The 25,376-nt window shown below is 49.6% G+C and overlaps 10 protein-coding genes across 10 annotated transcripts; 3 read left to right on the top strand and 7 right to left on the bottom strand.

Moving 5' to 3' along the window:
* Nucleotides 1-336: 336 nt before the first annotated feature.
* On the bottom strand, nucleotides 337-2,537 carry C8Q69DRAFT_471967 (hypothetical protein). The gene is made up of 2 exons (XM_028630950.1): nucleotides 1,606-2,537; nucleotides 337-1,550 (listed from the first exon to the last, which is right to left on the bottom strand). Exons 1-2 carry the CDS (start codon nucleotides 2,140-2,142, stop codon nucleotides 729-731), a joined length of 1,359 nt encoding a protein of 452 aa, XP_028483553.1. The 5' UTR covers nucleotides 2,143-2,537; the 3' UTR covers nucleotides 337-728.
* Nucleotides 2,538-2,914: 377 nt separating this feature from the next.
* On the top strand, nucleotides 2,915-3,730 carry C8Q69DRAFT_508267 (hypothetical protein; the record flags this gene model as incomplete). Its single annotated transcript, XM_028632956.1, has 1 exon — nucleotides 2,915-3,730. One exon carries the CDS (start codon nucleotides 2,915-2,917, stop codon nucleotides 3,728-3,730), a length of 816 nt encoding a protein of 271 aa, XP_028483552.1.
* Nucleotides 3,731-5,607: 1,877 nt separating this feature from the next.
* On the top strand, nucleotides 5,608-6,150 carry C8Q69DRAFT_508266 (hypothetical protein; the record flags this gene model as incomplete). The annotated part of the gene is made up of 3 exons (XM_028632955.1): nucleotides 5,608-5,740; nucleotides 5,845-5,957; nucleotides 6,040-6,150. The coding sequence occupies 3 exons, from the start codon at nucleotides 5,608-5,610 to the stop codon at nucleotides 6,148-6,150; spliced, it is 357 nt and encodes a 118-aa protein (XP_028483551.1).
* Nucleotides 6,151-7,929: 1,779 nt separating this feature from the next.
* Nucleotides 7,930-8,899, bottom strand: C8Q69DRAFT_309232 (hypothetical protein). The gene is made up of 2 exons (XM_028627233.1): nucleotides 8,476-8,899; nucleotides 7,930-8,375 (listed from the first exon to the last, which is right to left on the bottom strand). The coding sequence occupies exons 1-2, from the start codon at nucleotides 8,764-8,766 to the stop codon at nucleotides 8,064-8,066; spliced, it is 603 nt and encodes a 200-aa protein (XP_028483550.1). The 5' UTR covers nucleotides 8,767-8,899; the 3' UTR covers nucleotides 7,930-8,063.
* A 1,314-nt stretch (nucleotides 8,900-10,213) lies between these two features.
* C8Q69DRAFT_445819 (hypothetical protein) lies at nucleotides 10,214-11,779 on the bottom strand (the record flags this gene model as incomplete). Its single annotated transcript, XM_028629089.1, has 4 exons — nucleotides 10,214-10,389; nucleotides 10,772-11,168; nucleotides 11,241-11,456; nucleotides 11,636-11,779. 4 exons carry the CDS (start codon nucleotides 11,777-11,779, stop codon nucleotides 10,214-10,216), a joined length of 933 nt encoding a protein of 310 aa, XP_028483549.1.
* A 956-nt stretch (nucleotides 11,780-12,735) lies between these two features.
* Nucleotides 12,736-14,675, bottom strand: C8Q69DRAFT_471952 (hypothetical protein). Its single transcript, XM_028630949.1, has 2 exons — nucleotides 14,151-14,675; nucleotides 12,736-14,095 (listed from the first exon to the last, which is right to left on the bottom strand). The coding sequence occupies exons 1-2, from the start codon at nucleotides 14,199-14,201 to the stop codon at nucleotides 12,977-12,979; spliced, it is 1,170 nt and encodes a 389-aa protein (XP_028483548.1). The 5' UTR covers nucleotides 14,202-14,675; the 3' UTR covers nucleotides 12,736-12,976.
* Nucleotides 14,476-16,091, bottom strand: C8Q69DRAFT_308916 (C-type cyclin). Its single transcript, XM_028627231.1, has 3 exons — nucleotides 15,800-16,091; nucleotides 15,529-15,738; nucleotides 14,476-15,472 (listed from the first exon to the last, which is right to left on the bottom strand). Exons 1-3 carry the CDS (start codon nucleotides 15,957-15,959, stop codon nucleotides 14,934-14,936), a joined length of 909 nt encoding a protein of 302 aa, XP_028483547.1. The 5' UTR covers nucleotides 15,960-16,091; the 3' UTR covers nucleotides 14,476-14,933.
* A 501-nt stretch (nucleotides 16,092-16,592) lies between these two features.
* Nucleotides 16,593-18,862, top strand: C8Q69DRAFT_522339 (putative calcium dependent mitochondrial carrier protein; the record flags this gene model as incomplete). The annotated part of the gene is made up of 8 exons (XM_028633542.1): nucleotides 16,593-16,722; nucleotides 16,780-16,860; nucleotides 16,930-17,137; nucleotides 17,193-17,809; nucleotides 17,868-17,929; nucleotides 17,978-18,081; nucleotides 18,134-18,166; nucleotides 18,223-18,862. 8 exons carry the CDS (start codon nucleotides 16,593-16,595, stop codon nucleotides 18,740-18,742), a joined length of 1,755 nt encoding a protein of 584 aa, XP_028483546.1. The 3' UTR covers nucleotides 18,743-18,862.
* A 271-nt stretch (nucleotides 18,863-19,133) lies between these two features.
* C8Q69DRAFT_308941 (glutathione S-transferase omega-like 2) lies at nucleotides 19,134-21,304 on the bottom strand. The gene is made up of 5 exons (XM_028627232.1): nucleotides 20,984-21,304; nucleotides 20,724-20,883; nucleotides 20,454-20,540; nucleotides 20,173-20,351; nucleotides 19,134-20,103 (listed from the first exon to the last, which is right to left on the bottom strand). The coding sequence occupies exons 1-5, from the start codon at nucleotides 21,110-21,112 to the stop codon at nucleotides 19,525-19,527; spliced, it is 1,134 nt and encodes a 377-aa protein (XP_028483545.1). The 5' UTR covers nucleotides 21,113-21,304; the 3' UTR covers nucleotides 19,134-19,524.
* A 37-nt stretch (nucleotides 21,305-21,341) lies between these two features.
* C8Q69DRAFT_471926 (ubiquitin-activating enzyme E1 1) lies at nucleotides 21,342-25,244 on the bottom strand. The gene is made up of 6 exons (XM_028630948.1): nucleotides 25,081-25,244; nucleotides 24,865-24,969; nucleotides 24,703-24,791; nucleotides 24,558-24,643; nucleotides 21,710-24,494; nucleotides 21,342-21,653 (listed from the first exon to the last, which is right to left on the bottom strand). Exons 2-6 carry the CDS (start codon nucleotides 24,868-24,870, stop codon nucleotides 21,515-21,517), a joined length of 3,105 nt encoding a protein of 1,034 aa, XP_028483544.1. The 5' UTR covers nucleotides 24,871-24,969; nucleotides 25,081-25,244; the 3' UTR covers nucleotides 21,342-21,514.
* Between the last annotated feature and the right edge of the window lie 132 nt (nucleotides 25,245-25,376).

Below are 25,376 nucleotides of genomic sequence, written 5' to 3'. Positions count from 1 at the left end.
TATCTCTGTTCGTAGAAGCAGACTGTAGTCCAACACCTGCTGGAGAATCATTTCAACATCATAACTGACTACATGGAAATTCGAGATAAGCAACAACAGAACCAAGGCCAGTCAGAGGTGGGTGTATATACGCCCGGCTGATAGAATATCCCAGATAAGAGCCAAGACGAGACAAGCTTAAACATCCCGTACAAAACCTCCTCTGGCAGAAAGGGATAGATGGCTACAACATACCGGGATGGTTAAAGTCCCTGGATTACATGCTCGCGGTCGGGCTGTTTATGCTGTAGACAGCGGAAAGTAAGATGTGACCGTACCGTGCGTGTAATATTGGCATCCAGACGGTAGGAATGTCTTGTTCATTATTTTTTGGATGCAGGAGACGAGTCCTCTCAGGTTTGCACACATCTATGTTTATGTTCTCGGTATATTCGAGCGGCAGTGTCTAGTTTTCAACAGCTGAACTCAGAGGACCAAAAGTAGATGCAGGTATGTATTATTAGGAAAAGACTGTATTATCTTGGTCCAAGTTCCTCGTCCAAACAAGATGGAGGGGACCAAAAACAACTATAGGGATATCATGTTGCAATGAACGCCTGTAATATCACTCCACCAAGGCTGCCACCCAAAATAGACCAGTCCCCGAAACGCCGTCACCATTCTATCGTAATATGGGGCCGCATTTTCATGCGTGGAAATGACCCGTCTTGCGGTTGGTACAGAAAGGGCTACAATTTTGTGCCTTCCCTTCCTCCATCGCTCAATCGCCGCGACCTCGAAGAGGGGGAGGGTCCAGCAGCACTGCTTGAGCCAGAGCTCGATGAACCTAATCCAACAGCTCTTGCCTGACTGCTAGTTCCAGGGGACACGCTAGAGGACCTTTGTCCTTGGTGTAGACGAGGATTCATCAACCAATGAACTTGCATGCGAACACTGTTGAGCGCAGCATTGGTGTGGGCCATGTCCTCCATGATCCGAAGGCTCTCATTCATAATGGCCATGCTCGCACGAGCGTCCAGGTCTGTAATGGCGTGAGATAGCTGCGCGACTTCATCGCGCAGAGATTCATGCAAAGATAGAAGATATGTTGTTGCCGTCGAAGAAGAGAGATTCGACGATCGATCGACGGTGCTGTTTGATGATGTCTCCTGCGGAGAAGAGGGTGAATCACTTCTCGTTCTTCCTGATGATCTGGTACGCGACTCTGGGGGAGCACGTGTTGACTCCATCAATGTCGATTGGATGTTGGCGATGCCATCCTCCAGGATCTCGTTCCTCTGTTTGAGATGTTTGATGGTCACTTCCATTGAGTCCATCCGTGAGTTCTGCGCTTCGAAGTAAGGTCCCATTGTGATGAGCGGACAACTCTGCTCGTGGATACCAAGCTCAGCCCTTTTGAGTTTCACCGGGCACCCGTATTTCGCTGCTGGACAAGGATGAATAGCTTCCGGACAAGAATCAATATGCTCCTTCAAGGCATTTCGGAAAATAGATGCATGGCAATCTGGGCAGTTTGTTCTCAGACTCGGGCATAGTTCATTGACATGTTCCTTGTGGGAGGTTAGCAGCCTAGTCTGAATAGATGGGCAAAGGAGATCAGCATACCTCCAGATCCTGTTCCATTACCGCCTCCTCACACTGATCGCATCGATGAATAGTATGCATACATCGGTGGTCAGGGCTCATATTCTTTTTCCTCGTCTTCTTGTCACACGTCAAGCTTGGGCATGGCATAAGTTTATACTCGCAGTATTTGTCGACATGAGACTGAACGTGACCCCGCGGTATAGTTTCCTTGCACCCTCCATCCGAATAGGGGCACTTCACTAGTATATCGTCGCACATGTTGATCAGGAGACGAGGCACATTCATGAAGATATCCTTCGTCGGAGCACGGCAAGTCGGGCATGTGAAGTCCTCCGGGCTGACGTCGATAGCATTCATTGCTGAATTCAAACAGGTCTGGCAGAACACATGGTCGCACTGTAGACGGACCGGACGGATGAAGGGACAATGGCAAATCGGGCACATTAGATGTGCATCGTAGCTGGAGACGTACTCCAACGCACGAAGGTCCACCAGTTCATCCATACTCCTATCCGACCCCATTTTGGCCAGTAAATCCAACAGACTCGTGGTCATGATGTCGAGAGGGCAGAGGAATAGCAAGCGCTCAGGGGTATAAGTAGTATTCCATCCGTCAGACCACCCAGCAGAAGATCCGCCAAGTCCGTCAAGTCGATATCGGGCAAGCCTCGCAAGCAGGTACCCGAAGTTCTGGACGGTATCTAGCTGGTTCAGGCAAAGGATCGCTGTTTGTTTGGTGCTTGAGTCTAAGGCTGAAACAGTGGCTTGATGGTTTTATCCATCTGGATGTGCATTCCCCTATTTCGTTGCGACTGTCGACGCCAGGGATGTGGCTATGAAAGAAGAGAGGGATGGAATCGGATTGAGGCTGATGAAGTGTGGGGGGGAAGAACGAGCGGGCGGCGGGACGGGCAGATCGGGCGATCTAGTAGTAGTAGTAGTAGTAGTAGTAGTAGTAGTAGTAGTAGTAGTAATCATATCGCGGCCGTCTCAGGCAGCCCCGGAAGCTGGACGTCGTCGCATCCAACTTCCATCGCTCGTCTTTCATCCTCTTCACCAGCCACAGCAGACTCCATCCGTCATGTCGCAGTGATTCGTCTTTGCGCCCGTGCTTCCTGTTTGTCCTTGTTATCGAACTGTCTAGTCCTTTCAGCCACCGTCCTCCCGGAGAGATCAGCTGGCCTCTCTCCCCGGTACTTTGCGCCTCGATTGACTCGCTCACCACATTCCTCAGCCCGCCGTTCGAGATCCGATCTCCACTGCAGCACACGGAGTTACATCCGTCGCATACTGAACAAAAGAGATCGTGCCATCCGACAATTCCAAGATGGCGAATCCGTCTCAGCTTTTCCTGCTCGCAGATCACATCAAGCTGTCCTTGTTGGAACGGCAACGGGCTATCTCACTGAACCTGGAACCTAACTCTCAAGATGGTGAAATTTCGCGGTCTCTGGAGTCCTTACGCGAGGGAATCGAGAGGGTGGAATCTGAGCAAGCATCCCTGGAAGCCTCAAACGACAGCGGGTCGGCAGAGTTGAAGGACCAGATCGGACATCTACGCTCTCAGTTCGACGATCTCGCGTCCCAATTCTACGGCCATCAGGCCTCTAACGACACCACCAAAGCGCCGAACGATCCCTCCCTGGCTCCAGATTTCGCCAACGCGAGTCGGGCCTCTTCAACCTTGAAACACCCCGTACCGCAGCATCCGCAGTCCAAGTCCGTCCGGTTTACAGATGCAGCTCCAGGCATGAACGACGATGAGGATCCGAATCGTGCAGCGCTTCTGCAACCGTATCGCGATTCTCCATCACCGCCGGCGTTTGACGCGACCAATCTAAGCAACCAACAGATCCATGAGCACCACTCTCAGATCATACGAGAGCAAGATGAACAGTTGGACCGATTGGGAGAGTCTATCGGACGGCAGCATCAGCTGAGCATCCAGATCGGCGATGAACTGGAGGGCCATGTCGCCCTTCTGGATGATGTGGACGGAGCAGTTGACCGGCATCAGAGCCGGCTAAATAATGCCAAACGGCGATTAAACAAGATCCGGAAGAACGCCAGCGACAACTGGAGTATGATGACGATTGTTGGACTGATTATTGTGCTTGTTATCCTGATTGTGATCTTGAAATAAACTGGTGTGGGTTCGCTCGACTTGTTGAGGGGCTTTCTTTTCCCGCCAGATATGACTTTTGTGGGTTTTATATGGCGCTTCTGCTATTTTTCTTGTCTTGGTCAATGATGCACACCTACCCCTTGAGCTTGTGCCCTGGCGTTATGAGGATGAGGTCTGGGACTCTGTTTGTATACCGCACGATACATCTGCTGTTGGCCATGCCCAATGTACTGTCTTTACCAGTGTCATCTAGATCCAACTGATCTGTAATGCTCGAGTTGATGCTATATACGCGAGCGGACAGAGATAATAACGCGTTTCAATCACAGGATAGTCAGTCGATGGGTTAGTTAACCCTTTGGTTGACAAAGACCAACCCGATATTCTAGTATGTTTTTTTCTCCAGTAGCCCTGTGTCGACGTTGGCAGTTAGCCAGAAGCGTCTCATATTCGCCCTCCTTGAGCACCACTGTGTCCCTAGATTCGTCGCATAAACTGTCGATAAGACCTGATCCTATCCGAAAGATACTCTCGAACTAAGATTCATGTTGTCATAGTGGACACAGCATTTGTGATGCTGTAGAGTACTACGTAGTCAGGTAATTCGAGATGGCCGACATCTCGGGTGCACCCGGACGATCAGGTGACTCAGTCGATACTAGGAGTAGTCTACTGTAGTCCATCTCCCTGCAGAAAAGTCCAGTTCATACTTATTCTTATTGATCCCGGCGATCAGCATCACCATTGTCTCATGTGAAGCCAGCCATGGCAGACTCCCGAAGGAAGGTTCACGTTCACACAAAAATAGCTAGCTAGTTAGCTAGTTTAGCAAATCACCTCATGGCCTTATTAATTCCTTCACGGACCAACGGCGATTGTGGTCATCATTATCCTAGGTTCAATCGATCGAGAGAACAAGCAGGTCTTCTTGTCCTATGGTATCCCACCATGACATCATCCACTCAACGTGCGCGAACAGTCATGGCAGTAACTAGTAAATAATAATGCAACAACAGCTCCAATCCGGTCGAAAGGGAGACTCGGAACAGTTAGGTAGGTAGCTAAGGTATTCTAGAGTACTGGTAGGAGTTCTTGTCAGGGAGAGAGAACCGCAGTTTCTTCGAGGATTTGAAAACACTTGAATCTCCATCTTGTCTGAGCCCATTCTACTCTAATCCAGTTGCTTAATCTATTCTTTTTTTTTTTTCTTTTCTCCTCTCCTCTAGAGTAATTCAAATAAGTATAAAAATACACAGTGAACTGGGACAAGAATTGCCGAGAGCGAGAGCGAGAGAGCATCACAAGAAACTGCCGTATCCCTGACGTCACTGACCACCGCTCCACCAAGCAACTTCAAAGCAGGAGGAAATTCGAATACAATTCATGGAGCACCAGCTTGGAAAAAGTGGCTCTCCGTCTTGGGCAATCCTCGGTGTTCTGGCCTTCTTAAAGTAGCTCCCTTGTCCTCTTTTTCTCTCTTTTTTCTCTTCGCAGAAGAACTACACCTATCACTCCATCCAATACCTACCTACCCAACCACCATCATTGCCCTACCTTGAACCCATTACCACTTGGTAAGTAAGATTATTCTACTACTGTATGCTTCGACTATCAACTTGTGCTGGTTTCCTTCCAATTGAGCTTCGGGACCTAGACGGCCTATCATCACCCTGGCGGTTATCATCATTATCGCCGTGGATATTGTTCGACAGGCTAGCTAGAAAGCTTCGAGGAAGACGATTCATATACCATTGTGCTGTTCTTAGCACAACCAATTGAGCCTTCAGCTAACATTCTGCTTTTCCCACCAGCTCCCTCTCTGAACCGCAAAGAAAAGCATTGGGATCTATACTTACAACCAACACCTCCTATCTCGACCACCTACTTATTCCACCATGTCTTTCCTCACCACCACCACCACCCGCGCCACTCTTGGCTCCCGTCTGGTCGCCCTCCGACCAGCTTACGCCGCTGCATCGCCTTTCCACAGCTCCGCCGCCCGATCAGCCCTGAAAGAGAGTGACCAGAGTAAGTGTGATCGAATATTTCCCGTTCACGAACCAACCATTCCTTCCTAGTCAGAAAAGCTTGCAATTAGGAAATAGGAAGCTAACCGCACCTCTTCCATACAGACCGCGATGAACTGGACAAGGAATACGAGGCCCAGAAGCAGGAGCAGCTAAGAAGCACCAAGGAGGGCAAGGCCAAGTGGAAGCAGGAACTTGCAAGCAACTCTGAGGCTTCGGTATGTTCATCGCAAAAGAACAATACAACTCTCAGCAGACTCTTTTTATTTTTCAAAACTAACCACATCATCTTAAAAACAGGTCAAGGCCGACCGCGGTGAAATCGACTCGAATCAGGAAACCATCGACAAGTTGCAGGAGGGCACGAAGAATCTACCTAACCGAGAAGGACCCGTCAACAAGGCGCATTGAAACAGAGATGAGACATCGCTCTGACGGAAACCAACCTTACTAGACGGAAACTCCACCAAACCCCAGACCCCATCTCTCCACTTATATCGCGCTTCAACAAGCTCCTCCGTCCGTCATACTATCTCCAACCCATCATCAGACTGTTTCTTCCTCCTTGATTCTGGCTCTACCTTAACAACAAGACTTGAAAAGAGAAAATTCAAAGTGACTTTTCTCTCTCTTCATTGACTCAAGTGAGGGATATCCGGAGTTTGTGTACCAGTATCCACTTTTTCTTTGGGCGTTTTTTCCTCATTTCATTTGCTATGAGATAAGATATCTAGTTGCTGTGTGTATGTATTGTACATACAGATATACGGCTGGGATCCTCTTTTTTCGAAAGATGGGAACCCAAGAATGATATTTTCCTTGCGATATGATTGAAAGTTCAACCCCTAAATACTCCGTAGTGTGGTGTGTTTGCGATGTGGTAAATATAAATACAGCGATGCATACCTATCCAACAGCATACGTCTATATCTATATATATAAACATATATACCATCACAACCAACAACAACAAACCGAAATTCCAAAAGTACTCTCTATTCTAGTTATATCAAATGGCCCTTCTGAGCCCAGCTCAAACTGTGAATCATACTGCATGCATACATACTAGCCTCATCAAGTGACATCCCATTTCACTGTTACAGACCGCTACAGCCAAGTCTGCACTACTGTAATAGAGGGGCTTTTGGAAGAGCGAAAAAGACATCTCTCAGTTACTAACTAGAGATAGATGCTAAGAAGTGGGCGTGGAATCGTAAAACCTGTACACGACAAAGGAGAGTTGATGCGAATGAAAGGCAACTTTATAGGTTCAAAATCAAAAGCTCCCTGGGAGTACCCCCAGGGACTCTCCAAGGACAACCGAAAAGAAGGAAAAGCAAATGTTCGACAATTGCACAGATATGAAGATAAACAAGGTATATGGACCAATTAAGAAACCAAGCTGAACAGAAGATTTTAGTATATTCGGTATATGGCTTGCGATTAGCAAGAGACCCCAAAACAAAAGGCGAATAACTCCACACCCAGTCCATAGATTTTCTCACAACCGACCCAACCAACCAGCCATTTGAACCTGTGGTAAGTAAATGAGTATCATAGCCCTCCCCATCCTATTTCACCTAAAAAAGACACAAGAATGAAAATATCAGTGCAACAAGGGCCCAGGGGTTGCGGCCCGATGATCAAAAAAAAAAAAAAAAAAAAAAAAAAAGGACGAATCCAACCGATGCAAAACATATATCGTTTCCGCCGTCTAAACCTCAGAAAATCAAAAAGTCATTCCGCCCCGGACACAACTCAATGATTCAAGAATATATGGCAGTAAAGGACATCGCAAAGAGGACGTCCGCAACCAGCACAGCAGAAAGCAACCAAGGGAGAACTCCGTAACCAAGGCATGCGTTTGAAGCAAGTCGCCGCGTTTTCTATACGTCATCATCGCGGTCAGACCCGAGGGGTCAGGGCTTTTTTTCCCTATCCGAAAGATGAAACCAGGTATCGTCTTGTGAAGATGAAAAGAAAAAAGGATGCAAAACAGTCGAATCGCAGGCGCCGTCGCTCGCAACAGAAATCGTATGTCGCTCTGCAAAATTGAAGCATCACGAAGGATTCTAAGAAGGCGGAGGTCGTAATCGAAAGCATTTATACACAGGAAGTTATTTTTTGCCGTGTCAATGGACGAAAAATTTGGGGTTTATCGTAACAGATGCGCTGGTTGCGTCGCGAAGGTACCAATCATCAAGACTCGCGGCCCAGTGGGGGAAAAAAAAAGCGACGACGCAGAAATCACGGACGAAGGGTCATTAGACATGCCAGGGACGGAGGCCATTTGGCAGCTGCGCTGCACTAGGCATGCGGCATCCTCACCATCGGCGCTGGTTCTGCATCGCGCCGGGCGAGATCGAGGTTGGTGGGCTCGAGAGGGTCACACCGGTGTGGGGGTTGACGATCGGAATGACTTTCCTTGCGCGCACTGCAGCCGGCTGCTGGAAACCCATCTGATTAAGATTACCGTTCATCGCCGACGGCACATAGGCGTTGGTCGAAGCGGGAGACAGAGAGATGGATGGGGTGACTTGTTGGGCGGGCTGGATCTGATGCTGCAGTGGGGACGAATCAGGAGATCCGCTCGACAGTGACGATCGATCGGAGCCAGACGAGTGGATGGAGTGCAGCTGGAGATGGAGTGTCAGTCAAACCGTTGCCTTGAAAAATAGTTGTTCCGTTCAGGCAAACATCGGATCACGGCCTGACACGGGAAGGGAAACAACGTACATCGTCCTCCGTCAGCAGACCGGGGCAGAATTCGAGGTCGTCGTCCAAGTCGAACGAACGTCCAGCCTCGAAACGGGCACGGAAAGCGGTGATAGTGGGAGCCTCAGCCAACTCTCGCATGCTCTTGACACCCCTGAACTGGCGCTGCGTGTTCTGCGAACCCATGCGCGGGCCCCTCCGGGAGCGGCCGCCATGGTTGTTCGTGTTGGACACCATGTGCGAAGCAGCGGCGTGGTGGTGCTGCTGCTGGTGGTGCTGCTGTTGCTGGTGTGCGTAGAAAAATGTCGACATTATGAAGGTATATATCGGTGAAGAGCTCTGTGGTCGGAGTTACACCGGAATAAGGCTGAAGCTGCGACGGACGGCCAGTGCAAGCACGATTGCAGTCCGCGAGAATATCGGATGAAAAGGAGACGACTGGTCACGAAGAGCGGACAGTCGACAATGGCAAGAAGAAAAAGAAGAGAGTTGAGACGAAGGAGAGAATTGGGGGCAAGAAGATGGGTTGTAGAATTGTACAAGAGTGAGAAGATGCGGAAGTGGGTTGGTTGTGTGGGATGAAATTCGATGGCGGGATGAAGAAGGGAAGACAGGAAGAGGTCGCAGGAAAGAGGGAAAGAGAGTGGCAGAGTGTGAGACCGAAGGCGAAAAGCGAGAGGGGGGCTTGCTCAGTGCGAGCGACCAGTGGGGAAGCGCAAGGGCCGTAATTACCGTCATTACGCCGATTCGAGATCGACCTGCCCGAAAGCCCTCCCCAGCGCTGGCTGCACGGGGCGATACTCGGTAACAGCGCGTATCGGTAATACCACGGACCAACCAGCGATCGGCAGACGGCTGCGCGCTAGCGGCAGCCCTAGTGGCGATACCGAGACACCGTCTGGCCACCGAGAGCCAATGATATCCGCCTTCCACAGCTTTAGTGGGCCCAATACCGCCGGCCAGAGCTGGACCATGCAGCTCCCATCCAATCCAACAGCAGCCAGTGGGGCCCAACGGTGGTCGTTGACGCTCAACGCAGAGCGTGACGTCGATGGCAGCACGCTTTCAACTCTCAACTTTCCACTGCAGCCAAAGCCAAGCCAAGCCCTGCGCAGCGTTTGCCCCCGGCACGGACGGCCACGGGGGAACAACCAACGCGATGACGGGCAGACTTGCAGGGGACTCTTACAGTAGGATCTACTCTAGATAGATAGTCTACTGTGTAGTTATCGAGTCTGACGGATGGAACAGCATTCTCACACAGCAGCTAACTATCTCGTCGTGGTCTCTCTATCTACGTGGGTGGGTTTCGTTGAGTCTCGTCTCCTGTTGTTGTCGCTGTGATCCTGACACGTTCCTGCCATCGTCACCATCAGCCCCAGAAGGCGGAGTGGAATGTTTGACGTCGGACTGTGAAGGTCCTCCTGCGTGCGGTAACAACGGTATTATTGGAGTGGTAATAATAATAGTACCATACATACAATAATAATAATAATACGGGGATCATCGACCTAGCCACCTGGCACTCGGCTGGGCCAATCAGCGCTATCGAGGCTGGATCATCGAGTATTCGATGCGCTTCGCTTTCTCCATCTCCCTCATCTCGCTGCTCCCCACTACTAGTTATGCTGTCGGATGCATTAGGGATGATAACTAATAATCATAATAATAAAATAACTATAATTGTTACCATACTCATATGAGTACGATCGCCTTCCTCCCCAGCGAAACAGCGGTCACCATCCTCCTGCACACAGCCTCAGGTGATCTCGAAAATTGCTGTTCTTGGATAGCCCGGCGGCAGATCGATCCACTCCGGTGCTTTTTTCCGCCCGACTGACTTCTCCTGGCCGGTTGGGTTACTCAAGTCATCGTCCAGCGTCCGCATTGCTTTTCCGTAATGTTTCTTCTTCTGCCTGGGGGCGGAGATCTTTCCTGAAACCCGTCAAGCGACGGAGCATCCAGACTGTACCAAACACAAGCGCCGTGGCTGACGCTCATCCACTGGAATGGCGCTGCAAGGAAGCAACAACAACAACAGAGGCGCTCGAACAGTTTCACGCTGTTCCCGGAGCTTAGAGAACGAGTACCATACTCAATAATCTATCCACTCTACAATGAAGCCTTGTCCGTTCTAGGCGAGGGGAGATCCATCAGGTGTCTGTTGTTCCCCTAGCCCCCGTGATTCTTCTCACAACGCTGCCCCCGGAAAGCCCACTAGTTACCAGGTGGCAGGAAAGGACAAGGACAGACGCTATTCTACTAGTAGTACGGAGTAGAGCACTCCCAGATCCCAGATAGGACTCTCACGACTCACGAGGGGAGCCGAACCTCCCGAAGCTAGCTGGACTCGTGTCCTCTGGAGTATAACTATATGGTATGGCAGCTATGGACCAGCAGCATGTCTTCGCTGGTCCCTGGATATCAAAGTCTCTCTGCAACCCTGTGCCGCTTCGTACACCGCCCCTTTGCTGCTCTGCCAATAACAAAGGCATTGTCTCTGACATGCTCACAACAAAGTTTCCCTCATCGTACGGAGAATATTTGTCTTGGATACTATCCAAGTGTTCTTTTTGCTTTTCTGTTCTCAGACTTGGGACTGGAGGGAAATGGGTGCCGATAACACGATTATCGATCGAGAATGCTAAGTTACTCGTTGGATGCGAGATCGGCAGCACGGACATTCCGCTCGGTTTGCTACCGATTCTATCTATCTGCATTTAGAAATTCATTCGGGCGCTCAGTCCATCGCTGGTCCCTGTGTCCAATAATAATAATACTAATACAGTAATAGCGTCCTGATCGAGGTCCCTGACACGCTTTCTCCGCAAACGGCTTCGTGCTTCGGGCCAGCCTTGTCCTCGTTTCTTGGGTCGTTCCATCCAAGGTTGTCTGTGTTCATTCAGATCTTCCATCTGATTTCTGGAGAGGACTAAGTTATGTATCGGTTCCAACATGGATATCAACCCGCCCACAGAGACGCAGGCACTTTCTGAAGCCACCTAAGTACCTAGTCCAGCCAGTCCTTCTGCATACGTACTCAAATCTAGTCACTCTCATCTAACTATCTATGTATGTAGTGCCTAAGACACCCTCCCCTACCTCGCATACCCATCCCCTTCCATCGTATGTACTGTACCTGCGCACGAACCATGTCTTCCGCGTCGTTCTAGACACATACCTGGTCGAATCCCTTCAGATCCCCATACTCGAGTACGTATCGAGTTACAAAAACACAACGCTTACAAGGACATCGCCTAGGGTAGGGTAAGTAATGCTGTAGACGTTGTATCAAGGTCCCAAGGCACAACAGGACTTTGCACATTTCAAACACATTACCCTCACATTCTTGGAATCCTCGACACCCTTCCTAGGGTTGGATTGGATTAGATTGGATTCTTTCTACTATGTATGTGCTTAGTTATGATAACAAAGAAAAAAGAGAGACACAATGACGTATATTCTCTAGTAAATAAATACCGCGCAATTTGGCATGTGCTCTAGATAAATAAAGCTTCATCCACGTGCGACAGAACGTGTCCTGTTCTCTCTCTGCATGGAGTATGGTACTCGTGTGTCTGAAACAGAGAATACCATACAATATGTAGATGTAGGAACGTTTTTTTTTTTTCTGACCTAGTATTTGACTGCATGTATCAATTATGTGTGTGCATATGTACAGTACATGTTCCTGATGCATGATGCCATTTCTCGCTTCGAGCCATAATATCGGCAATATAGGCCCACCTTATAGATAGAGTAAGTAATCATTAGCCTTTCGGTTTCGAGAACTGCTACCTCTATCATCGTAGACGATATTTGGTAAATTCCACTGGATACCTATTAGTTCGTAGTCTTCCGGGAGATGTCCGCTTACAGGATATATATATGGTCATTAATCAATCCATGCTTAAGGTTCCGGTTGATAGTAAGATTTAATAGGATTAAGGATGTAGAGGATTGTAGCAGAAGAAAAAAAATGTATAACATCAGCTTCTGATCGGAGGAGATCGGATCCCATCCCATCCCTGTAGGCTACACGTCGAAGAAGATTCGTCTTCAGGATTTGATATCTCTACTAGTAGTTACGTATATTAGCGAGAATGATTGATCTGCAATCTTGGGATGTTACAGGATCCGGAGATGTCTGGACGAAATTTGATGAGAAAATACGAAGCAGTAAACCTGAAACGAGAAAGGGTTATGTTTCAGGAAGATGAAATTCATCAATGGAGATTGTGACGGCACTTGAAGAGGCCGACTGAGAAGTTCAAGATCTGACCGAGAAATCAGAATAAATAAATAAGAAAGAACCGCTTGGACTTTGATGAGCGCGCGAACCTTTCTATCCGACTTCTTCTCTGCAAGGTATCCATCTGTACGAGCTGCACGCGATGCCCTCAATAAATGTGCTTGCAGGATGTTCACAGCCAGTTATTCCTACCAAATCTGGAGATACCGCAAAAGTGTTACCGCACTGCAAGCGATTCCTATTGCATGCGCCATGTAACTAATAGATGTCCTATGTTCGTCCCGTTGCGATGCGTGTAGCTTCTATATCTGACCAATCCGTCAACGTACGCTCTTTTTTCTCGGCAAGCTTCCTCCATATAAATCCATCCATGTGATCTCTTTCCTCTTCAGTTAAGAGCTGCAGACGATCTTCAAGATCTCCATCGCCAAAGAATCTCTTATCAATTTTCGCCCAGTATACCATGTCAAACGCCCAGCTTTTTCGAGCTGCGTAATTGACCCAAAAATCCCCACTCTCCCAGCTTTCCCTCATGTGGTTCGAAAGTCGGTGTTCCTCGGTCAGAATTCCTCGATTGATTGCCACATCCTCTCGTTGTTTCAAGACACCGAGAAACGTTTCCAAGCGTTTTTCATAGTGTTGGGCCCAGTCCTGGAGACCTTCCGGCCAAAACTCCGGGAGCTCCAGTAGCAGCCAGAATGGTGGGCTGTACGCAAACCCAACCGGTGCTGCGTACGAGAACTCCCAGTCGACCGCCCCGACCACGTGAAGTTCAGCATTTGCAAGAACATTCCCTGGGCGGAAATCGTCGCAAAAAAGTCTAAAAGAGCCAGAATCCTGGCGGCACAATCGATGCTCGCGTGCAAGCTTGCGGAATAAACATCGTGCAATATACTTTCGCCGGCAATCCCCGGCCGACTCGATTGCATCGTTGCGTTGGGTAGAGAGGTGATTCATATGCATCTCCGCAAGCGCCTGATAATAAGAGGAAGAAGTTTGGAACGCATGCTGGGGAAGGAGATGTGGAGGGAAGTTCCCCAATTGAACAAGTTCGTTCATATTGAAGGTCAACGGGCGATGCTTTACAATCCACTGATCATCAAAGTCATCATCTTCCTTGGCCTTGGCAATACAACCAATCTGTGCAAACGAGTGTTTAGATAGCTGAAGCATTATATCGGCCATCTGGCTATATGTCCACTCGAGTGTTTCTTTGGAGATATTCGGGTCCAAAACCGCTCGGTCGTCAGGCGATAGTCCTGGTTTTTCGAGGACGTCGATGAGGTTAACCGCGTTGTCGATGTATTCCATGATAATGAAAGGGCCTAAAATCCTCCTGGGCTCTCTTCGGTCATACCGTAATGAAGAACGTGCGGTACAGGAATACTGGTATGACGTTCCAGGAAACGCATCACGGAGACTTCACGCCTGACCTTTTCTTCAGGGAACATCGAAGCACCCGGACAAGGGAATCGAATAATGGCGGAACCTCCATCTTTGAACTTCATCCGGAGCCAAGCATTGAACGCTCCACGTTTTGGAGCAAACAATTCTTCGGGAAGGCCACCTCTCCACTGGTCTATCAAACGGCCGATTTCTCGAAGTACGTTTTCTTGGTAAAGCGTAACTCTCCAAGTTTCAAACACATTGTCGCTTCTTTCCCATGCAACATCGTCATAGTTCATACACTTGTCGATATGGACGGCGTCAACAGCTGAAGGGGACATGACACTGGAAAAGATATTTGAAGGGACTTCTGTATTCTGGTCCTGTCACAATGTTGAATGGTCTACAAGATTTAAGAGCTCGAGATTGCTTTGTACCGATCGAAGGATGTCCATGTCCACCCCTGAGCTAGAGCTCGACAAGTGACACGGCAAGGCGGTGAGCCATATAAGTATTGGACAGCCTTTCAAAGGTTCTACGCCTTAATTGGTATTGATAACGTTCACAGGGAACAACTATGTAATGTAATTAATCCAATGTGTGTCTGAGATGTGCTATGGAATGATAGATGAGGAGTTGAATCTGGATGAATATTGAGTATATGGCGATTGATGAAGACAAATCCCTGTAATCCCAGGACGCCGATAAAGAGTACGCTATGCGATGTGAGATGAAATAGACACGCCAAAACTATATCAACCGTCATAGGAAACTGAATTGAACGCAAATGCAGGCTCCGGCAAGCGATGAACAACCTTCCTGAATGGATAAGACGCGTGTCTCATTTATCCAGATTCTTGCTCTTGACCATCCGCCCAATAAGTTCTCTGCAGTGTTTCTCACTGTACTGCTCCCACACCTCGTATAGAGAGACCAGCTCCTGTGTACATTCGATGACAGCCTTGATGTCGACTTCACTTTCTGCAAGGAAGGTGATGATTTTCTGAATTCGCGCTGGCGGTCCGGGCGCGTTCTTGTCACCCAAGGCTGCCAGTACACCGGCACCCCCTTCTCGAATGGCGCTGGCTAGCGAGGGCGGTCCTGTGCCGTGGAAGCTGGTCTGACTTGGTTTGAAGACGACGGCGACGATAATCGCCATCACAGCAATGACGTGCGGCGGATACAGAAGCGGCAGGTCTGTGAGATAGTGATCATTAATGACGGACCAAGCGAGGGCGACCTCATCTGATGTAAGCGCCAGCTCGGGCTGAAGCTCTGTCAGTGTCCGATATGGATGGTGGACAATCAGCTGTGAGCTCATTTCTGATATCAAGGAGAACTCGCACTCTCCCAGCTTGGCTACGTCCGACGAGATGAAGTCTGTAGGGCATTAGCTGTGGACGCGGAAAAGAGACGAGGAAAGCAAATACGCATACCTGGCCAGAGACCTCGCGCCTCCCCGACGACGAAGCGGATGTGTTGAGGACACTCTTCCATCTTGCAGGCGAGATAGAAGGCCGTCGTAAGCACCAAGTAGGGGTTGGTCTGTCGAATCTCGACTTTGGTATAGAATCTCTTAATATAAACTTGGGCAGTCGCCAGCGCCTGCTGTCTCGTTGTCATTCTCTTGCCCAACTTGGTCAGTTCTGTAGATGTGGGTCAGCAGAGAGGATCGGTCAACCGGTACAGTGAGTATAGCGGCCTTACGTTGGTTAAAGTAGATGCTAAGGAGCCTCAAATCTGGCAACGGGAACTGCTGATGTGCTAATTTATCCTTCTCTTTCAGGTTCTCTCTGATCTCGGATAATCGCTCCCTCGAGAAGAGCCAATGCCGACGCTGTGTAGATGCCCAGTAATTCGCAGCCATGATGTAGGAGACACTTAAGTAGATGAATGGACTAGAAAGATCAAAACACAGTTTATCAAGGAACTATTAATCAATCAACTCGAGAAAAGCCAGTCTGACGTACAAGCTGATAGTTATGGATGAATGTAAATGCGGAATAACGGAGGGGACAGTCTGTCATCAAACGGCCACGACAGGACCAGGAGCAGCCTCGACAAGACACACCATGGGATCATCACCACTGCATCATAGCATCTTGCTCTTGACGGGGTGATAAAGGCTGAAATGAACGATATAACTACTATGCCGGTGGTTGATGAAGCCAAAAGAGTCAGTCAGGCCCAAAGAGGAATAGTAGGGCTGGAGCCCTTCCAGTTAACCTTAGCCGGCTTTCGCCCGGCTGGCCGGCTATGGCGTAAGGACCAAGACCAGACCAAGACTCTGGGAACTTCCAATCCATCATCACCATTATCGCAGCATCTTGCATGTCTTGCATACTGTTACCCCGCGTGTCCACCTGCTTGTTCTGATGCGCAGCGCGTTATCGCTATCCTTGCTTCCCCGTGATCTCAGGATACCTCCTTACGACAGATCGAGCCTCCGTTCCAAAAGATAATGAAAGACGCCTGAGATTAATTTCACTGCGCCTTCATCATGCCGCCCGGCGAGTCCCAACACGAGCGCGATCAGAGGATCAACAAACTCTGGGAGACGTTAGACACTCGCCGGGAAGGTCAGATCGATTTCAAGGGTCTCAAGAAGGGATTGAAGAAAATCGATCACCGTGAGGACCATCTGTGACCCCTGCACGTGCTCCTGCCGTCGGCTGACTGGGATGAAGCTCTTAAAAATGCAGATGATATGCTCCGCAGTGTGCTGCAGACGGTAGATACCAGCGGCGATGGACATATCCAATATTCTGGTACGATCATCGGCGCTTTAGCCTTCTGGCCGCATGCCGATTTTGCTCGTGCCAACTAACCATCGTCAGAATTCCGCGTGTTTGTCGACTTTGCTGAGAAAGAACTATGGAGGTTGTTCGAGAGCATCGATAGAAACCATAACGGTGAGATCGACAAGGATGAACTAAGGACCGCCTTCTCCAAGGCTGGAGTCACCGTCTCGAGCGCAAAGTTCGACGAATTTTTTCAAGAGGTGGATACCAACAGGGATGGCGTTATCACATATGAGGAGTGGAGGTATGCGCATACTGGTCAAGTGCAATTAGTGAATCATCCGACTGATCACACCCAGGGACTTCCTCCTCTTCTTGCCCGTCAAACCGTCGTCCGACTTGCGCGCAGTCCTCTCATACTATTCGGCCATTGGAAATCTAAACCCGGAGGGCGACGTCCACATCAATGATCTGCAGGGTTTAGGTATAGACCTCTCGTTTCTTAAACGTTTCCTCCTAGCCATCAGGAAATTCCTGTACTACGTATTCCAAGCCCCGATCTCACAATTCTGCACCACTCGACCTACGGATCTTGGCGAGCGATACACATTGGAATCCAAGTCCAACCCTGATCTGGTATCTCTGGATGGCGACTTCGAATTGGAATGGTTGCCCTTGCCCCGGACTGTAGCCATGTGGATGTCATTCCGATATTATGAACAGAAGTTGACGGAGAACACGCCTCAATTAGGTTACTTCATTGCTGGCGGAATTGCTGGCGTCGTCTCACGGACAGCGACAGCCCCTCTCGATCGTCTTAAAGTTTACCTCATCGCTCAGACCGGCGTCAGGCAGGAGGCTGTCCATGCGGCGAAGAAAGGGGCACCGCTTCAAGCGGCGGGAAAGGCTTCAAGGACACTTCTCGTTGCCATCCAAGATCTTTGGAGAGCAGGTGGCATCAGGAGTCTGTTTGCAGGTTCGTTTCCCCACAGAAAGGCCCGAGACATTCAGAGTGGACCAACTAACGGACGCAGGAAATGGCTTGAATGTCGTGAAGGTTATGCCAGAATCTGCTATTAAGTTTGGTGCTTATGAGGTAAGTAAATCGATTCGATGTCTATTGGCCCTGTTGTTGACCATAAAGGCATCAAAACGAGCGTTCGCTCGACTAGAAGGCCATAACGACACAAAGAAACTGCTTCCAACGTCACAGTTTCTATCAGGTGGCCTTGGTGGAATGGTCGCTCAGTATGTTGCTATGTTCCTGAATCTAACTGGTACTGGTGCTGACGTTCACGAGGTGTTTCGCTTACCCGATCGACACCCTTAAGTTGTAAGTTATCTAGGTTCACCCCGATGTTCTATGAATGAGATGCTTATTGTTTCCAGTCGCATGCAGTGTGAAACGGTTGAGGGTGGTTTGAAAGGGAACAAACTCATCGTTGCCACGGCCAGGAAAGTCATACAGCAGTATGGCGTGTATGGCTTCTTTCGCGGTTTGCCGCTGGGCCTTATTGGCATGTTCCCCTACGCGGCTATCGACCTCACCACGTTTGAATATCTGAAGAGAGGCCTCCTCGCGCGCAAGGCTCGTATCCATGGCTGCCATGAAGATGATGTCCCTCTCAACAATTTCACCACTGGTGCTATTGGTGCCTTCAGTGGTGCCCTGAGCGCTTCCATCGTCTACCCGTTGAATGTTCTGAGAACCCGGTTACAGGCACAAGGAACGGTCCTTCATCCCCGAACCTACGACGGCATCCTCGATGTTGCACGAAAAACTCTCCAAGCTGAAGGAGTTCCCGGTCTCTACAGAGGTATTACACCTAACCTGCTGAAAGTTGCTCCGGCGGTCTCTATCAGCTATGTCGTCTACGAAAACGCGAAAAGATTACTGGGTCTGAGGTGATGGCTTGTCCTTAAGAGCTCATTCACTGCTCGTCTCGGATGTCAGACGGGTTAGATGCTTAGGGGTCCGTTCAGATGTAATCGGTTTCATCTCTGAGCGGCCCTATCCTTCTTTCTTTTGAAACCTTTAGATACCCACAGGACCATCCTCGGGGTGGTGAAGGCGCAACTGATTATGCCGCCGCAAATTTTTTTTCTGTTTTGCTACAGATGATACCGCATCTGACAGCGTCACTTTGTCTAGAAGTCTACTTGTTCGCTTTTTGTCCGGTCTTGCACACGGTCCATTTTTGGCATTCTGTCATCTTTTCTCCGATCCAGCGGCGTGCATATCCGAGTCATCTGATCAGACGACTTCCATCTGCCGAGGCAAATGTATGTATAAAACTTGTTTTCATCTTTTGACACCAACTGCACATAGACAGCATAGCATGGCGTGACTTGGCTCGGTGTCCTCAAATATAGGAGGATTTTTGATTTACGTGGAACACAATCTTTCATATATACAGGAGGTCTATACTCCGTTTTCGAAAGATGAACGTTTTGTATTTTAACGACTTAACCTACGTCATGCTTGGTCACCTTGACATTTATGGCGCCTAGATAGAACGCACGTCGCCATATTGGAGGATACAGTGCACTTAATTTACGTTATTCTTTATTTTCGTTTTTTCCAGCTTCGCGCATACTTGCTTGTATCTGATCATTCCATTCCATTCATTATTCTCATGATATCTTATACATCAGATGGCTCGAGCTGGTCGTAACATTCAATGGAACCCTTTACTTCCTCACTGCCGCGACCTCTTGATCCTTCGGCAGAATATCCGGCACAGGTCCCACGGGGGTGATCGCAAACTGGTTAATCTGTGCATGACTCTTCGTATAATGCTTCTTGATGTGCTCAAACTGGGTCGTCTCCTTGAAAGCCGGAATATCCCAATACAGCGCTCTCAACCAACGATGAATAGCCGGGTATCCGGATCTGATATCGCGAATATTGCACTTGAAATGCTGGACGTACACGGGATCAAAGCGGATAACAGTCGTGTAGAGACGAACATCAGCCTCAGTGACAGAGTCGCCGAAGTAGAAGGGCGAGGAAGACTTGGCTTGACGCTCTGCCAGATGAGCTTCAATCCGATCAAGGGATGAGAAGAGCGTCTTGACGGCCTTCTCGTAGGCTTCTTGTGTGGTAGCGAAGCCGGACTTGTACACGCCGTTGTTGACGTCGTTGTAGGTCCAGTCGTTAGTCGCTTCGATCTCGGAGCGAAGAGATGGAGGGAAGAGATCGACTTTCTTGTACTTTTCGGGAAGGAGGTCATCGAATTCGTAGTAGAACATGCGGATGATCTCGGAGCTCTATCTGATTGTTAGATTTGCAGGACTGACTGGAGTCTTTCAAATAGATGCTGGAAAAACAATACATACCTCGTTGCTCACGATACGCTTCGTCTTCTTATCGTACAAAGTAGGAACGGTGAATCTTCCCTTATACTCGGGATCTACCGAGAAATAGATATCCCGAAGATGAGTAAACTCCGGGTGAATAGGGTCAGGGGTGACATTGTCACCGGGGACATTCTCATCGGGCGTCGCAAACCGCCATCCTTTCCAAAAAGTCAACACGGGAACAGTTTTCCTTATTAAGAAGAGCAAAAAAAAAAAAAAAAAAAGATAAGATAATCAGTCGAGGGGAAAATGCCACGAACCTTTCTCTCCCATATGCCAGTGCACGGCTGTATACGGGATGATATCCTCAAGACCCTTGAGTTTGCGGACAATCAATGTTCTATGCGCTATAGTTTTTTTTTTTTGACTCGTTGTCAGTCTTTTTCTGATAAGCATAGACAGACAACACAACCCAAACTCATCACATCCTATCCTTTTCTCTTCCTCCCCAGCAATTCTGGGGTCACTTGGCCAGGATAAGGGTCATGGGAACGCAATCAAAATTGAATCAGAAAAACAATAAAACATACCCCAAGGACAGGCATGTGAGACGTAGAGATGGTATCGATCCTTCTCAGGCGGGAATGTTGCGCCGGGCTCTCGCGAGATCCAGTTACGGAAAACGGACGCTCCGCGCTTGAACTCGCCGGACTTGTCTTTGGGATCAACCCAATCGGTGATCTTTCCCGTCTGAATGGAGAAGATTAGAATCGATAATTGTGGGAGAGCAATGGAAAGAAACAGGATGAGAGGGAGCAAAGGAAACAGGCAATGGAGGGGGTGCACGTACCGACATAGTTCTTGCGCCGGGGTTGAATGCGGAGATGCGTGCGGAGACGGAAAAAGTGGCAAAGCTGGGGCGCTTTGGCGATTGAAGATGGTAGAGCAGCTGAGTAGATCGCAGCAGTGAACGATGCATGAAATCTGTCTGAGACTCAGCAAAAGATCAGTTGTAGCAAGCTGGCGCAGTCGTGGTTTTTGTCAGCTTCTACAGAGCTCGATGCGATGACGCTGTGGAGCAGTCACTCGGCGCCTTCTGGCTGACTGAAGATTCGCTAAGTATTTAGTTGACGTTAGTTAACTCCCTAACCGGACATGCGGGATGACAAAGCGATAACAAAGCAGATCTAGAGCTGAGCAATTGTTACTAACTGAGCCCGTCGCCTGTTCGTACTCATTATTCAGCATGTATGTGGCTAACTAAGCCACGGATTTACGCAAAATAGAAACAGAAACTACATAGGATTGATTCTATTCCACGGTATCAACATGAATCATTCTCGCGTAAACTAGCTCCCCGGAGAAACCCGACCACATTGGACTACTTCCGCAGCTTGACCATCACATAAGGAATCTCCACGTCTTCTCCGCTCTGGTCGTCAGCGGTAACCTCGAAGATGACGTTCTTCTGGTGCTCGGGAATCGGTTTCTTGCTGATGTGCTCAAGAAGCTTGCTCATCCTGTAAGGCCAAAGTTAGCATTCGCACACACATCATTGAACAAAAGGGGTACATACGGCATGGGAAGACGGTCCTTGACCTTGCTTCCGCCATAGAAGCTGGCATAGAGCAAGCTGACTCCGGAGCTGACCATGCTGATCTCCAGTCCAAGATCCTCGAAGTGCTTGAGGAAGTCCTGCAGGGGAATATCATCGACCTCAAAACGGTCCCAGAGCTTGTCGATGGTGACTTCGCCGTTCTTGCCCTGGTACTTGCCCTTGGGGCTGGCAATCGGCTCACTGAAGCCAAAGAATGGAAGCGCCAGGTTGACGAAGCCATTCTTGTACTTTTCGATATCCTGCTTGCCATCGATGATCTTGTACAGCTCGAGGATAACCAGACCGGTGACCAGGGCCGTGGTGGTCGCGATGGCAGGGATGATCTTGCCGGCGATGAACTTCGTCTTGTGACGATCAGCCTGCGGGATGTCGTAGTTCTCAGCACGGAGATTGCTGGCCGCCGTGATGAAGTCAATGTGATGGTTCGTGTCATCATCCTTCTCGAACTCCACAGGGTGAAGACGGAATCCAGCGAGGGACTTCGGTGATGGAAGAGACTCGACGAGGCGCTTGATCTCCTCGTTGTCATCGAAGGAAGATCCAGAAGGTTGAGCATTGGGATCGGGGTCGTTCTCATTCGCCTGGATCTTCACACTGGAACTGGGCGTGAATTCAGGGATAATCATGTTCTCAACCACCTTTCGGTAGTGTTCCTTATCCACGGGCGGGCTCTTAATGCCGTAGTTGAACGCATGCAGATTGGCAGCAGCGATGATGAAACCAATGTGTGTGGGGTTCGTGGGATCAAACTTCAGCGGTGTCGGTGCACGCTTGGGGCCAGACCAGAAAGGCTGACCAGTCGAGGTCTTGGAATCCTTAGGGAAATTGTACAGTAGTTGCTGGATGGCATTGTTGTACTGGGCCTCAAACTGTTGGCGAGCCCATACAATGCAGTCGTCGAAGCTCAGTGGCTTGTCGGTAACCAGGAAGCTGTTCAGGTGTTCCAGCGTCTGCTTCTCATTGCCAGCCTGTTTCAAGGTTTGTTCAATGTAGTTGGGTTGAGAGAGGTACATGTTCACAGCCTCGGGAGGTCCGACGAAGTAAGTCTGGAAGAGATCCCGTGCCCACGCAATGGTATGTTCAATACGGTTGGGGAAACTCTTCAAGGTACACATGGGGAAAGACTGCTCTGGCGGGTCCTGAGAGCTCGAGTACGACTCGGTCAAGCCCGGCAGGATCACCTGCGTATTACCCTTGGTCCCAAGAGTTCCACTCTCCAACAAGGGCTTGCGGAAGAAAACACACCGGCGGTCAACGTAGGTTCTCGCATCAACGTTGTCAAGAGCATTCGTTACCACGTCGAGGTCCTCCCAGAACTCTTCGTTGAAGACGTGCTCCGTGTCGGGCCCGACACGGTCTCGCAGTGTCACGATCTTTCCTTGCAATTCGGGGTTCATGGCCTGCACCGCAGCGGAGGCGCATTCACTCTTCAGCTTTCCGACATCCTTCGATCGGAATAGAAACTGTCGGTTCAGGTTGCTCCTCTCAATCTGATCCATATCTGTGACACTGATCTTACCCTTGGGACCGGTACCCAAGCCGATCATAGCCCAGTTCTTCAGCATCTCACATCCGATGGCACCTGCGCCAACGAGGAACTGACGGACATTCGAAATCTTCTCTTGGAATTCCTTGCCGAATACCGCGATCTGCCCGTCATAGCGGGTACCCAGAGGCTTACAGGTCTCCTCCGAGCGAGTGACCGACTCGGGCAGAGACTCGAGCGAGTCAACGTACATCCATTGGACAACGGGATTAAATTTGCCGGAGACAGCCTTGAGAACTTCCTGGGCGGCGAGACCTCCGAAGAACGCAGCCATCGGGTTGAGGTCTCCCCGAGCCTGGTAGCTGAGCTCCTTAATCAGCTTCTCGTCCAGCTCAACCTTCTCTTCGCCTTCACCAGCCAGACCCTGAGCAATCTTCCACACCTCCTCTGCATCACTTTCACCGTGAGGACGAGGGAGTTGGCCGTCGTGAGCCTCCGCAAACTTGTGCAGAGCCTGAATACCCACGTGCAGTTGCTGCGGGCGATCAAACTTGGCGAAATCAGAGATCAGGAGCTCCGGCTTCTTAATCTGCTCGGACAGAGGCTGGAAATCGATGAACTTAGGCATCTTCACCTGGGTAAAGAGACCACCGCCCTGGTACTTCCCGAGACCAGAGACATCTCCAATGGAGAAAGTGTAAGGTCCCTTGACGGTGACCTTTCGAGGGGCAGAGTTGTTAAGTCCTTCCATGCCCTTGATCTCCGTGAAAGTCACGTAGTCACCATCCTCCAAACCGTGTCTGGTCTCGTCCAACGCAGAGACAAGACCGTCGTCATCAATATCCGCAACAATTCCGCTGACAGGATTCTCTCCATTTGCGTCTCCCACCGTGAAATTCTTTCCAAAATCGTTAAAGACGTAACCAAAAAGACCAAAGGTATCCGTGATGGTGATATAGATGCCATTGTTGTGACAGTATTCAGCAATGGCAAGCTGCTCTTTCAGCGGCGTGATGGTCAAAACGACTACTTGGAAGCGCTTGAGTTGCGAGAGGTCATCGACCAGATTCTTTCCTTCGAAGACTGTTGTTGGGACGTAGGAGTTGAGCTCTGCCACACGTGGAGCGGTTACTTCATCGCGGCGCTTGCCCACGTCGTCTGGATGCAGGAAGAACTGGGAGGAGAGGTCGGAGATGGCGACGGGAGCGGGGTCATAAAGTGTAAGCGACTTAACACCGGCGAGAGCGATATTCTTCGCTGTAAGGTGAGCTGTTAGAGATCGCCGCGGGACCTTTCGAAGCTCTATGTTACATTACTTACCAATCTCGACACCCAAGCCCTTCAAACCCACAACCAGGACATTCGATGAACCCATACGCTTCATTGCCTCATGACCAAGGACGTACCTAGAACAAATTAGTCTCGAGACGCTCCTGCGACCTAGGTATAGAGAGTCGACACCTACAGTTGCCGGCTGTACAACGACTCATCAATGTCCGGCTGCTTGGCAGCCTCGACCGCCTCCTGGGGGTTGTCGACCTGCATTTTGCCGTCCTGATGCTTGTCAGTACTGATACTCTCACAGCAATTTATGCGCCTCCGGAGTGCTGCTGCTCGCGTGACTCACCGTCATGATCTTCTTCTCGGGACGAGCTGGTTGTTCACTGGATGCTTTCCGCTTTCCCAGCTTGGAAGTTTCACGGATCTCTGTAGTGGCGGGAATTGTGAAGACCTAACAGATGAAAGCCTTGCTTCGAGCAAGACTTTCCAACAAAGAGTCAGGAGATGGGCTACCGCTTTATCGCGTCGAGCTCAAAGACAGGCGGGACTGCTATTGTAATACTGGCTTATATAGCGGCGACGCTAGCCGTCTGCTTGACCCAACGACCGCTTCCTGGTTACACCTGACGAAGTAGGGCGACTCTGATAAGGGAGGATGAAACAGGAACAACACGCAGAGCAGGAGAGAAAGCGATGGAGAGCGTAAGAAACGAAGGAGTTGCGAGAGAAACAGCTCGCGGTGGCTCTTTCGGTGCTCGACGTAACAAGGTAGATGACTAACGGATGTGAGGCCTCTCATTGGTCCAGAGCAGCTCCAGCGCAGACAGCCCCGCGGATGCCTGAAAACAAAGGCTGCAG

Source organism: Paecilomyces variotii, assembly GCF_004022145.1.
Source record: "Paecilomyces variotii strain CBS 101075 chromosome Unknown C8Q69scaffold_8, whole genome shotgun sequence".
Taxonomy (NCBI): Eukaryota; Fungi; Ascomycota; class Eurotiomycetes; order Eurotiales; family Thermoascaceae; genus Paecilomyces; species Paecilomyces variotii.
This window is presented reverse-complemented; position numbering and strand designations above follow the sequence as displayed.

Excerpts from the sequence above, each read along its gene's own strand:
- C8Q69DRAFT_471967 (XM_028630950.1), bottom strand. The coding sequence starts at position 2,142 with ATGACCACGAGTCTGTTGGATTTACTGGCCAAAATGGGGTCGGATAGG. Across the intron at positions 1,551-1,605 it reads TAATGGAACAGGATCTGGAG|GAACATGTCAATGAACTATG; the intron begins GTATGCTGATCT and ends ACCTCCCACAAG.
- C8Q69DRAFT_309232 (XM_028627233.1), bottom strand. The coding sequence starts at position 8,766 with ATGTCGACATTTTTCTACGCACACCAGCAACAGCAGCACCACCAGCAG. Across the intron at positions 8,376-8,475 it reads GTCTGCTGACGGAGGACGAT|CTGCACTCCATCCACTCGTC; the intron begins GTACGTTGTTTC and ends CTCCATCTCCAG.
- C8Q69DRAFT_471952 (XM_028630949.1), bottom strand. The coding sequence starts at position 14,201 with ATGGAGGTTCCGCCATTATTCGATTCCCTTGTCCGGGTGCTTCGATGT. Across the intron at positions 14,096-14,150 it reads TCCGGGTGCTTCGATGTTCC|CAGTATTCCTGTACCGCACG; the intron begins CTGAAGAAAAGG and ends GGAACGTCATAC.
- C8Q69DRAFT_308916 (XM_028627231.1), bottom strand. The coding sequence starts at position 15,959 with ATGGCTGCGAATTACTGGGCATCTACACAGCGTCGGCATTGGCTCTTC. Across the intron at positions 15,739-15,799 it reads TAGCATCTACTTTAACCAAC|AACTGACCAAGTTGGGCAAG; the intron begins GTAAGGCCGCTA and ends CCACATCTACAG. Across the intron at positions 15,473-15,528 it reads GGCGCGAGGTCTCTGGCCAG|ACTTCATCTCGTCGGACGTA; the intron begins GTATGCGTATTT and ends AATGCCCTACAG.
- C8Q69DRAFT_308941 (XM_028627232.1), bottom strand. The coding sequence starts at position 21,112 with ATGCATCGTTCACTGCTGCGATCTACTCAGCTGCTCTACCATCTTCAA. Across the intron at positions 20,884-20,983 it reads CCGGCGCAAGAACTATGTCG|ACGGGAAAGATCACCGATTG; the intron begins GTACGTGCACCC and ends TTCTCCATTCAG. Across the intron at positions 20,352-20,453 it reads CTGGCATATGGGAGAGAAAG|GATGGCGGTTTGCGACGCCC; the intron begins GTTCGTGGCATT and ends CTTTTTGGAAAG.
- C8Q69DRAFT_471926 (XM_028630948.1), bottom strand. Across the intron at positions 24,495-24,557 it reads GGGCTTGGGTGTCGAGATTG|CGAAGAATATCGCTCTCGCC; the intron begins GTAAGTAATGTA and ends CTCACCTTACAG. Across the intron at positions 21,654-21,709 it reads AAGGACCGTCTTCCCATGCC|GATGAGCAAGCTTCTTGAGC; the intron begins GTATGTACCCCT and ends TTGGCCTTACAG.